The sequence below is a fragment of the Anomaloglossus baeobatrachus genome, chromosome 5, assembly GCF_048569485.1.
Source record: "Anomaloglossus baeobatrachus isolate aAnoBae1 chromosome 5, aAnoBae1.hap1, whole genome shotgun sequence".
In the NCBI taxonomy this organism is placed as follows: domain Eukaryota; kingdom Metazoa; phylum Chordata; class Amphibia; order Anura; family Aromobatidae; genus Anomaloglossus; species Anomaloglossus baeobatrachus.
This window is the reverse complement of record NC_134357.1, coordinates 5,628,330-5,640,991: the sequence shown is the minus strand read 5'-3', so window position 1 is coordinate 5,640,991 and position 12,662 is coordinate 5,628,330. Positions and strand designations below refer to the sequence as shown.

Sequence of the window (12,662 nt, the reverse complement as noted above, 5' to 3'; positions counted from 1 at the left end):
CACACCCCCCGCAGTCAGGGTCTCACACCCCCCGCAGTCAGGGTCTGACACCCCCGTCAGTCAGGGTCTCACACCCCCCGCAGTCAGGGTCTCACACCCCCCGCAGTCAGGGTCTCACACCCCCCGCAGTCAGGGTCTCACACCCCCCGCAGTCAGGGTCTCACACCCCCCGCAGTCAGGGTCTCACACCCCCCGCAGTCAGGGTCTCACACCCCCCGCAGTCAGGGTCTCACACCCCCCGCAGTCAGGGTCTCACACCCCCCGCAGTCAGAGTCTCACACCCCCCGCAGTCAGGGTCTCACACCCCCCGCAGTCAGGGTCTCACACCCCCCGCAGTCAGGGTCTCACACCCCCCGCAGTCAGGGTCTCACACCCCCCGCCAGTCAGGGTCTCACACCCCCCGCAGTCAGGGTCTCACACCCCCCGCAGTCAGGGTCTCACACCCCCCGCAGTCAGGGTCTGACACCCCCGTCAGTCAGGGTCTCACACCCCCCGCAGTCAGGGTCTCACACCCCCCGCAGTCAGGGTCTCACACCCCCCGCAGTCAGGGTCTCACACCCCCCGCAGTCAGAGTCTCACACCCCCCGCAGTCAGGGTCTCACACCCCCCGCAGTCAGGGTCTCACACCCCCCGCAGTCAGGGTCTCACACCCCCCGCAGTCAGGGTCTCACACCCCCCGCAGTCAGGGTCTCACATCCCCGTCAGTCAGGGTCTCACACCCCCCGCAGTCAGGGTCTCACACCCCCCGCAGTCAGGGTCTGACACCCCCGTCAGTCAGGGTCTCACACCCCCCGCAGTCAGGGTCTGACACCCCCCGCAGTCAGGGTCTGACACCCCCCGCAGTCAGAGTCTGACAACCCCCGGGGTCTGACACCCCTCTCAGTCAGGGTCTGACACCCCTCTCAGTCAGGGTCTGACACCCCTCTCAGTCAGGGTCTGACACCCCTCTCAGTCAGGGTCTGACACCCCTCTCAGTCAGGGTCTGACACCCCTCTCAGTCAGGGTCTGACACCCCTCTCAGTCAGGGTCTGACACCCCTCTCAGTCAGGGTCTGACACCCCTCTCAGTCAGGGTCTGACACCCCCCGCAGTCAGGGTCTGACACCCCCCTCAGTCAGAGTATGACACCCCTCTCAGTCAGGGTCTCACACCCCCGTCAGTCAGGGCCCGACACCCCCCGCAGTCAGAGTCTGACACCCCCCCCTCAGTCGGGGTCTGACACCCGCACACCACCAGCCTGAGGCTCCGCCCGCACGGTCCGGACACTCCTCCTCTGAAGAGACCGCGCAGGGAATTCTGGGACGTGTTATCTAAAAGGCAGTGGAGATAAAGCGCGGGAAAAAGCCCCTCCCACAATCCAGAGAATCTGAGAGAAAAAAGCGGGAACTTGCGGTTACTATAGAGACGGGCTCCGGTGTCCGCAGCTCCCCCCGGACATGAGTGTGGACGCTCTGTACCAGCACATCGTGCTCTGCCAGCAGCAGGCGCAGGAGAGGCGCAGAGTCCTCCAGGAGGGTGAATGAGACCAGCCCCCATAGCTCCGGTGACGTCACCTCATAGCTCCAGTGACGTCAGCCCCCATAGCTCCGGTGACGTCACCTCATAGCTCCGGTGACGTCAGCTCCTCATAGCTCCGGTGACGTCAGCCCCTCATAGCTCCGGTGACGTCAGCCCCTCATAGCTCTGGTGACGTCAGCTCCTCATAGCTCCGGTGACGTCAGCCCCTCATAGCTCCGGTGACGTCAGCCCCTCATAGCTCCGGTGACGTCAGCCCCTCATAGCTCCGGTGACGTCAGCCCCTCATAGCTCCGGTGACGTCAGCTCCTCATAGCTCCGGTGACGTCAGCCCCTCATAGCTCCGGTGACGTCAGCTCCTCATAGCTCCGGTGACGTCAGCTCCTCATAGCTCCGGTGACGTCAGCCCCTCATAGCTCCGGTGACGTCAGCCCCTCATAGCTCCGGTGACGTCAGCCCCTCATAGCTCCGGTGACGTCAGCCCCTCATAGCTCCGGTGACGTCAGCCCCTCATAGCTCCGGTGACGTCAGCCCCTCATAGCTCCGGTGACGTCAGCCCCTCATAGCTCCGGTGACGTCAGCCCCTCATAGCTCCGGTGACGTCAGCTCCTCATAGCTCTGGTGACGTCAGCCCCTCATAGCTCCGGTGACGTCACCTCATAGCTCCGGTGACGTCAGCTCCTCATAGCTCCGGTGACGTCAGCCCCTCATAGCTCCGGTGACGTCAGCCCCTCATAGCTCCGGTGACGTCAGCCCCTCATAGCTCCGGTGACGTCAGCTCCTCATAGCTCCGGTGACGTCAGCTCCTCATAGCTCCGGTGACGTCAGCCCCTCATAGCTCCGGTGACGTCAGCCCCTCATAGCTCCGGTGACGTCAGCCCCTCATAGCTCCGGTGACGTCAGCTCCTCATAGCTCCGGTGACGTCAGCTCCTCGTAGTTCCGGTGACGTCAGCCCCTCGTAGCTCCGGTGACGTCAGCTCCTCGTAGCTCCGGTGACGTCAGCTCCTCGTAGCTCTGGTGACGTCAGCCCCTCATAGCTCCAGTGACGTCAGCTCCTCGTAGCTCCGGTGACGTCAGCTCCTCATAGCTCCAGTGACGTCAGCTCCTCATAGGTCCAGTGACGTCAGCTCCTCATAGGTCCAGTGACGTCAGCTCCTCATAGGTCCAGTGACGTCAGCCCCTCGTAGTTCCGGTGACGTCAGCCCCTCGTAGCTCCAGTGACGTCAGCTCCTCGTAGCTCCAGTGACGTCAGCTCCTCGTAGCTCCGGTGACGTCAGCTCCTCATAGCTCCGGTAACGTCGGCTCCTAAGAATCATCAATCTGGGGTGCATATATTAGTTGCATCTATCAGTCTGAAGTTGTGTCCATCGTTCTGCGGTCACGTCTATCATTTTAGGACCGTGTCCATCCATGCGGTGTCGCATCTGTTGGTCTGGGGTCGTGTCTATTGGTTGGAATCACATCTATCAGTCCGGGGTCACATATGTTTCTCCAGGGTCGCATTTTACATTGGGGGGCACGCCTATTAGTTGGGGGTCACATCCATCCCAGGTTTTTGCACCTGCACATGCAGGCCTCATAAACATGGGGGCATCTCTATACAGAGAGCAGAGCCACCTCTGTGTGTTGTGCGCACATCACCCTGAATACAGGAGTCACAACATGAATCCTCCTCTCCTTATAGTGAGATCCGAAGTCATCAAAAGCCAAGAAAAAATCTTCCAGGTCAGAGAGACGCTCCAAGCTGCGGAGGCAACCCGAGAAGTACAGGTGAAAAGTGATATGTGGGCATTATTATAGTATATCATCGCAATGTCTGCTCAGCGTCTTACAGGAGATATCTACATACAGTCATGGCCAAAAGTGTTGCCACCCTTGAAATTGTTCCAGAAAATGAAGTATTTCTCCAGAAAACTATTTCAGTCACACGTTTTGTTATATACAGATTTATTTCCTTTATGTGTACTGGAACAACGCAAAAAAACGGGAAAAAGAGCGAATAAGACATAATTTCACACAAAACCCTAAAAATGGGCAGGGCAAAATTGTTAGCAATGTTCCAAAATTGTGGGTACACAACTTTGTTTCAACCATGTGATGCTCGTTCAAACACCTGTGGGTGCTATGAAAATCACACCTGAAACCAGACAAAAAGGGAAGAAGTTTGTGTGTGCCGCACGAAGAATGGAGGAAGAGGAGAAGAATCTGAGGACTGGAGAACCAAAATTGTTGAAAAATATCAACCATCTCAAGGTCACAAGTCCATCTCCAGAGATCTTAATGTTCCTTTGTCCAGTGTACACAACATAATAAGTTTACAGCCCATGGTCCTGTATCTAATCTCCCTGGATGTGGACGGCAGAGAAAAACTGATGACTGGTTGTAACGCAGGATAGTCTGGATGGTGGATAAGCCCCAATCAAGCTCCAGAGAAATTCAAGCTGCAGCTCAGGAACATCAGTGTCAGTGCGGACTATCCCTCCACATCTGAATGAGATTAAACGCTATAGAGGAGACCCAGGAGGACCCTACTGCTGACACAGAGACAGAAAAGAGCCAAAATGTACGAGAATAACCAAAATCCTTTGGGGAAAGCGTCTTGTGGATAGATGAGACCAGAATAGAGCTTTATGGTACAGCGTATCATTCTACTGTTTACCAAAACCGGAATGAGGCCTACAAAGTAAAGAACACAGCACTTACAGTCACACGTGGGGGAGGTCAGAGATATTTTGGTGTTTTTTTGCCTCTATCACTGGGGGTCTTGACTGTGTGCAAGTTACCATGAAATCTGAAGATTACCATATAATTCTGGGTGGTAGTGTAGAGCCCTGTGTTAGAAAGCTGGGGTTGCGTCCTAGCTCGGGGGTCTCCAGCAGGACAATGACCCCAAACACTTCAAGAAGCCTCAGAAATGGAGGAAACAAAGCGCTGGAGAGTTCTGAAGTGTCAGCAATGAGTCCTGATCTAAACCCCATTGACACCTGTGGAGAGATCTGAAAATGGGGAGAAGAGAAGAAAAGAGGAAGAGAGAAGAAAAGAGGAGAGAAGATACGAGAGATGTTTATACAGAAGAGTCCGAGATTCCAGGTGAGAGGTGGAAGAAGCTGTGGACGGATAAAGGAGGCTTCTGATGGAAGGGATTTACTCCAAAGGGTGAGAAACCAAGTGTTAAGTTGAGGGGACAACGATTTTCTGAGTTTTGTGTGAAATTCCAAATTTTCTTGTTTTTTGGGGGGTGGAGAGGGGTCCAAAGCACAAAAGGAAATAAACCTGTGTATAACAAAAGGCGATTGTACTAATTTTCTGGGAGAAAAACTTCATCTTCTGGAACAATTTCAAGGATTTCAACACTTTTGGTCATGACTGTAGCCATTTAATACACAGTGCTCAAAATAAAAGAGTACACCCCCTGTGAAAAGTAAGACTTTATTCAATATGTCACTGTTCTCAAGAACAATTTCCACCATTCTGCGTTTCATATTACATTTTTTCCTCTTAACATGACAGGAAAGTTAAAGGCTGGAGATGAGCGAAGCCAAGGTTCAGTGTCCGCACCAAATACAGACTTTACATAAAACACAGAGTTCGGATTCGGAGTTTGGGTGCTTTACGTATGCAAATCACATTGCTGTGTTTGGGTATGCTTTTTGTTCCGGTATGCTCAGTGCTGGGGTACACTCAGTGTTGGGGTATGCTTGGTGTTCCGGTATGCTCAGTGCCTGGGTACACTCAGTGTTGGGGTATGCTTGATGTTCCGGTACGCTCAGTGCCCGGGTACATTCAGTGTTGGGGTATGCTTGGTGTTCCGGTACGCTCAGTGCCCGGGTACACTCAGTGTTGGGGTATGCTTGGTGTTCCGGTACGCTCAGTGCCCGGGTACACTCAGTGTTGGGGTATGCTTGGTGTTCCGGTACGCTCAGTGCCCGGGTACACTCATTGTTTGGGTATGCTTGGTGTTCCGGTACGCTCAGTGCCCGGGTACACTCAGTGTTGGGGTATGCTTGGTGTTCCGGTACGCTCAGTGCCCGGGTACACTCAGTGTTGGGGTATGCTTGGTGTTCCGGTACGCTCAGTGCCCGGGTACACTCAGTGTTGGGGTATGCTTGGTGTTCTGGTACACTCAGTGCCTGGGTACACTCAGTGTTGGGGTATGCTTGGTGTTCCGGTACGCTCAGTGCCTGGGTACACTCAGTGTTGGGGTATGCTTGGTGTTCCGGTACGCTCGGTGCCCGGGTACACTCAGTGTTGGGTTATGCTTGGTGTACCGGTACACTCAGTGTTGGGGTATGCTTGGTGTTCCGGTATGCTCAGTGCCTGGGTACACTCAGTGTTGGGGTATGCTTGGTGTTCCGGTACGCTCAGTGCCCGGGTACACTCAGTGTTGGGGTATGCTTGGTGTTCCGGTACGCTCAGTGCTGGGGTACACTCAGTGTTGGGGTATGCTTGGTGTTCTGGTACATTCAGTGCCCGGGTACATTCAGTGTTGGGGTATGCTTGGTGTTCTGGTACATTCAGTGCCCGGGTACATTCAGTGTTGAGGTATGCTTGGTGTTCCGGTACGCTCTGTGCCCGGGTACATTCAGTGTTGGGGTATGCTTGGTGTTCCGGTACGCTCGGTGCCCGGGTACATTCAGTGTTGGGGTATGCTTGGTGTTCCGGTACGCTCGGTGCCCGGGTACATTCAGTGTTGGGGTATGCTTGGTGTTACGGTACGCTCGGTGCCCGGGTACATTCAGTGTTGGGGTATGCTTGGTGTTACGGTACGCTCGGTGCCCGGGTACATTCAGTGTTGGGGTATGCTTGGTGTTACGGTACGCTCGGTGCCCGGGTACATTCAGTGTTGGGGTATGCTTGGTGTTACGGTACGCTCGGTGCCCGGGTACATTCAGTGTTGGGGTATGCTTGGTGTTACGGTACGCTCGGTGCCCTAGTACACTCAGTGTTGGGGTATGCTTGGTGTTACGGTACGCTCAGTGCCCGGGTACACTCGGTGTTTGGGTATGCTTGGTCTTCTGGTGTGCTCGGTGCTCAGCCCGGTGTGAGCTGCTTGCATTACTTAAACGGTTTGCACTGGGGGTAACAACAGTGTGATCGGATGTAGTGTGCACAAAACAAAAAAAAGGAAAACCCCCGTCCACCCGCCCTCAGAAGTGATCTGTTTATGGCAGGCCCGTGTGTGCGGAGACCCAAACTGCCCAAACAGTGACTTCCATTGGGGTTCAGGTCAAGCCCCAAACCGAACTTTATCTAAAGTCCAGCTGACCCCGAACTTCCACGGGTCCGCTCATCTCTACCTATTAAAGGGGTTTACCCACTAGCAAAGTTAATTTTACAGTTGACTTTAATCAATAGATGTTATAATAATAATAATTTCCACAACGGACATTATATAAAATGTTCCTGTGCTGAGATAATCTTATATAGGTGTCCTGCTGTGTAATGGGGGTGTCTGACCGTACAGGACATGGATTGATCATATAAGATTATCTCTGCACAGGAACATTTGATATAACGTCCGATTGTGGAAATTATTATTATTCCAAGATCTATTGATTAAAGTCAACTTTAAAATTAACTCTTCGTGGGAAAACCCCTTTAATTATAGAAGAATCAGCGCACATCAGACTCTGCTACATCCATTATTGTGTACAAGCTCCGTGATGTGTGGGGACGGCACTGAGCCTTCTAGGCCTGGAGTGGATGAGGAGTCACTGACATAATCATCCATCTCCCTCCATCTCCAGAAAGAGCTCTTCTAGAGCCAGGATGCTGGATGGAGAGTGCTGACAACTCATCTCCTCAGAACTCCACTTAGGGGCTCGGTTGTCAGATCCAGAGACACTCGGCCCCTGATTCTCTGTCGCAGTGGCCACAGATGTGAGTTCTGTATCATTGTATTGTAGGAGAAGAACTCGTCCACCGAGGGCCGGAGAGATGGCGGCATCTTCTCTGCACTATGGAGCAGCACATCTGTGCCTTCATGATCTATCAATGACATGTATTCTCTGACACCAGCAGCTCATGTGCCCCCCGACACCAGCAGCTCATGTGCCCCCCGACACCAGCAGCTCATGTGCCCCCCGACACCAGCAGCTCATGTGCCCCCCGACACCAGCAGCTCATGTGTCCCCCGACACCAGCAGCTCATGTGTCCCCCGACACCAGCAGCTCATGTGCCCCCCGACACCAGCAGCTCATGTGCCCCCCGACACCAGCAGCTCCTGTGCCCCCGGACACCGGCAGCTCATGTGCCCCCCGACACCGGCAGCTCATGTGCCCCCCGACACCGGCAGCTCATGTGCCCCCCGACACCGGCAGCTCATGTGCCCCCCGACACCGGCAGCTCATGTGCCCCCCGACACCGGCAGCTCATGTGCCCCCCGACACCGGCAGCTCATGTGTCCCCCGACACCGGCAGCTCATGTGTCCCCCGACACCGGCAGCTCATGTGCCCCCCCGACACCGGCAGCTCATGTGCCCCCGACACCAGCAGCTCATGTGCCCCCCGACACCAGCAGCTCATGTGCCCCCCGACACCAGCAGCTCATGTGTCCCCCGACACCAGCAGCTCATGTGTCCCCCGACACCAGCAGCTCATGTGCCCCCCGACACCAGCAGCTCCTGTGCCCCCGAACACCAGCAGCTCCTTGCCCCCGACACCGGCAGCTCATGTGCCCCCCGACACCGGCAGCTCATGTGCCCCCCGACACCGGCAGCTCATGTGCCCCCCGACACCGGCAGCTCATGTGCCCCCCGACACCGGCAGCTCATGTGCCCCCCGACACCGGCAGCTCATGTGCCCCCCCGACACCGGCAGCTCATGTGTCCCCCGACACCGGCAGCTCATGTGTCCCCCGACACCGGCAGCTCATGTGCCCCCCCGACACCGGCAGCTCATGTGCCCCCCGACACCGGCAGCTCATGTGCCCCCCCGACACCGGCAGCTCATGTGCCCCCCGACACCAGCAGCTCATGTGCCCCCCGACATCGGCAGCTCATGTGCCCCCCGACACCGCAAGCTCATGTGTTTACTCTGAACCATTTCTTTCCGCTACACAGATACCTTCTCTCCTTGAGAAAGGATTTCAGAGAGCTTTGATGAAGAAGCGTCATGACGGTCTGGAGGACCAGAAGCAGAAACTGCTCAGAAAGAATGAAGATCTCCACTTTGATCTTGTGGGTATCACCTGTGCGGAGGATTGTGTGTGATGGACTGTAGTGGTGGTAAGGAAGGTGGAGAACGCTTCTGCCATAGGCAGATTGTAATGCGGGCAATCTGCGCTGCTGCCCGGGGCCCTGGCTACTCTTAATCCGCCCCGGATTCCGCCATCTCAGTGCAAACTGTAAAGGATTTCTCAAGTGAAACCGCTTCCGTTCTTGATGAATTGACACCTGTTGTTTCCATCTCTGAGCTCCGATGTAACATGAATCCATTTGCTCTGCAGCTGCTTTAGCCTCATTGAGTTACCAAAATCCAACTATTTGTATTGTAAGACAAAAATAATTCAGCAAAAGTGACATAGCACCTTTCCAAACTGGCAAAAAGTGAGTCCCCGGCACACCAGGGCACACCTACATGATGCAGTGATGTGACTGTGCTACAGTGCAGAGATCTGAACCAGCTTTTAGTTTGCTGCAAAATATCTCTGCAGATCTTACACATTAAATCAAAGCCATATAAACCTTCCAGACAAGAGGGTATATAAACCACCTACATCCCCAACAGATTACGTCTGGGGAAGGACAGAAGAGGAGTCTGAAGGAGAGTAAGAGGGGGACGGGAGGAGTAAGAGGGAGACGGGAGGAGTCTGGAGGAGTAAGAGGGAGACGGGAGGAGTCTGGAGGAGTAAGAGGCGGACAGGGGAGGAGTAAGAGGGGGACAGAAGAGGAGTCTGGAGGAGTAAGAGGGAGACAGGGGAGGAGTAAGAGGGGGACAGTAGGAGTAAGAGGGAGACAAGAGAAGTCTGGAGGAGAGTAAAGAGGGGGACAGGGGAGGAGTAAGAGGGAGACAGGGGAGGAGTAAGAGGGAGACGGGAGGAGTAAGAGGCGGACAGGGGAGGAGTAAGAGGCGGACAGGGGAGGAGTAAGAGGCGGACAGAAGAGGAGTCTGGAGGAGTAAGAGGGGGGATGGGAGGAGTAAGAGGGAGACAGGGGAGGAGTCTAGAGGAGTAAGAGGGGGACAGGGGAGAAGTAAGAGGGAGACGGGAGGAGTAAGGAGTAAGGGGGACAGGGGAGGAGTAAGAGAGAGACAGGGGAGGAGTCTGGAGGATAGTAAGAGGGGGACGGGAGGAGTCTGGAGGAGTAAGAGGGAGACAGGGGAGGAGTCTGGAGGAGTAAGAGGGGGGCGGGATGAGTCTGGAGGATAGTAAGAGGGGGACGGGAGGAGTCTGGAGGAGTAAGAGGGAGACAGGGGAGGAGTCTGGAGGAGTAAGAGGGGGACAGGGGAGGAGTAAGAGGGGGATAGAAGAGGAGTCTGGAGGAGTAAGATATGGACAGGGGAGGAGTAAGAGGGGGACAGAAGAGGAGTCTGGAGGAGTAAGGGGGAGACGGGAGGAGTCTGGAGGAGAGTAAGAGGGGGACAGGGGAGGAGTAAGGGAGACAGGGGAGGAGTCTGAAGGAGTAAGAGGGGGACAGAAGAGGAGTCTGGAGGAGTAAGAGGGAGACAGGGGAGGAGTCTGGAGGAGTAAGAGGGAGACGGGAGGAGTCTGGAGGAGAGTAAGGGGGACAGGGGAGGAGTAAGGGAGACAGGGGAGGAGTCTGGAGGAGTAAGAGGGGGACAGGGGAGGAGTAAGAGGGGGACAGAAGAGGAGTCTGGAGGAGTAAGAGGGGGACAGGGGAGGAGGTTGGGGGAGTAAGATGGTGACAGAAGAGGAGTCTGGAGGAGTAAGAGGGGGACATGAGAGGAGTCTTTAGTTAAAAGGGTACAGGGGAGGAATCTGAAGGAGTAAGAGAGGGACAGGGGAGGAGTCTGAATTAGTAAGAGGGGGGCAGAAGAGTCTGGAGGAGTAAGGCGGACAGAAGAGGAATCTTGAGTAGTAAGAGGTGGACAGAAGAGGAGTAAGAGGGGGACATGGGAGGAGTCTGGAGGAGTAAGAGGGGGACAGGGGAGAAGTCTGGAGGAGTAAGAGGGGGACAGGAGGAGTCTGGAGGAGTAAGAGGGGGACAGGGGAGAAGTCAGAAGCAGTAAGAGAGGGACGGAGGAGTAAGGGGGACAAAAGAGGAGTCTGGCGGAATAAGAGGTGGACAGAAGAGGAGTCTGGAGGAGTAAGAGGGGAACGGGAGGAGTCTGAAGCAGTAAGAGGTGGACAGGGGTGGAGTTTGGAGGAGTAAGAGGGAGACAGAAGAAGAGTCTGGAGGAGTGAGAGGGGGACAGGGGAGCAACACCACTAAAGAAAATTGATCAAAATATACCCTAGTAAATAGCAATAGTGCATGTAAATAAAATGAGGTACTCAGTTAACATTATTTTGATAATAAAAACGTAAAAGCCGTCCCAGCACGTCAAGGAGACCCACCTCAGGACGGTCCTAGCATCTAATATTTCAACCCTTACCATATGTCTAGTGACGTAGACGTAAAATAAGGACTGAGCAGGACCAGGCCCCAGTATGGACACCCAGGAATGGGAAGCTATATAAGCAGAATGTGCAGCTCAATGACAGATGGTAAGGTTTTAAATATTAGATGATAGGACCGTCCCAATATGGGTCACCTTGACGTGTGGGGATGGCGTTTACGTTTTTTTTTTTTAATAAAAATAATGTTAACTGATTACTCTATATTATTTACATACACTATTGCTATTTATTTTCTTATATTGAGGTATTGAGCTAATTTTTGCTATTTTCTTGGGTGTTTCTGTTTAATGGCCAATGTGAACATGCTCCTACACTTTGCATGTATACAAACTTATTTCAGTTCATTTATTTTGTTTTTTTAGGCTTTTTTTGCAGTTATGCAAATAAGGGTGTGGCCTCCCATTACTTTTATATAGCTTCACATTGCTGGGTGTCCATATTGTGCCCTGGTCCTGCTCAGTCCTTATTTCACATTTATGTCACTAGACATATGGTGAAGTTGTAAATATTAGATGCTATGACCGTCTCGATATGGGTCAGAGGAGGAGACTGGGGGAGGAAAAAGGAGGAGTCTTGAGAAGTAAGAGGAGGACAAAAGAGGAGTCTGGCAGATGGAAGAGCCTGGAGGAGGACAAAGGAGGAGCCTGGAGGAGGACAAAGGAGGAGCCTGGAGGAGGACAAAGGAGGAGCCTGGAGGAGGACAAAGGAGGAGCCTGGAGAAGTAAGAGGAGGACAAAAGAGGAGTCTGGCGGATGGAAGAGTCTAGAGGAGGACAAAGGAGGAGCCTGGAGGAGGACAAAGGAGGCACCTGGAGAAGAACAAAGGAGGAGCCTGGAGGAGGACAAAGGAGGAGCCTGGAGGAGGACAAAGGAGGAGCCTGGAGGAGGACAAAGGAGGAGCCTAGAGGAGGACAAAGGAGGAGCCTGGAGAAGTAAGAGGAGGACAAAAGAGGAGTCTGGAGGATGGAAGAGTCCAGAGGAGTACAAAGGAGGAGCCTGGAGGAGGACAAAGGAGGAGTCTGGAGAAGTAAGAGGAGGACAAAAGAGGAGGATGGAAGAGTCCAGAGGAGGACAAAGGAGGAGTAAGAAGAAGACAAAGGAGGAGTTTGGCAGATGAAGGAGTCTGGAGGAGGACAAAAGAGAAGCCTAAAGGAGTAAGAGGAGGACAGAGGAGGAGTCTGGCAGATGGAGGAGTCTGGCAGATGGAGGAGTCTGGCAGATGGAGGAGTCTGGCAGATGGAGGAGTCTGGCAGATGGAGGAGTCTGGCAGATGGAGGAGTCTGGCAGATGGAGGAGTCTGGCAGATGGAGGAGTCTGGCAGATGGAGGAGCCTGGCAGATGGAGGAGTCTGGCAGATGGAGGAGTCTGGAAGAGCTAGACAGGGAAGTCAGAAAAAGGAGGGGGACAATGGAGGAAGATGGAGGACAGAGAAGGAGGCTGAAGGTGTAAGAAGGGGACAAAGGGTATGTGTGCACACGGAAGAGATTTTCTGCGCACCTTGCGGACAAACAGCACACACAAAAACGTATGCACTTTTGGTGCGTTTTTTTTATTGAATTCAATGGCT

General features: G+C 54.1%; 1 protein-coding gene across 3 annotated transcripts in view; it reads left to right on the top strand.

Moving 5' to 3' along the window:
* Positions 1 to 1,370: 1,370 nt before the first annotated feature.
* Positions 1,371 to 12,662, top strand: part of CCDC172 (coiled-coil domain containing 172) — a 58,470-nt gene continuing 47,178 nt past the window's right edge. For all 3 annotated transcript variants that reach the window (XR_012754402.1, XM_075352176.1, XM_075352175.1), the window contains exons 1-3: positions 1,371 to 1,514; positions 3,200 to 3,285; positions 8,578 to 8,694. Coding sequence is in view for 2 of the 3 variants with exons in the window: in XM_075352176.1 (XP_075208291.1) it covers positions 1,436 to 1,514; positions 3,200 to 3,285; positions 8,578 to 8,694 (282 nt within the window). In the remaining variant the exon portion in view is untranslated. The remainder of the gene's footprint in view (positions 1,515 to 3,199; positions 3,286 to 8,577; positions 8,695 to 12,662) is intronic.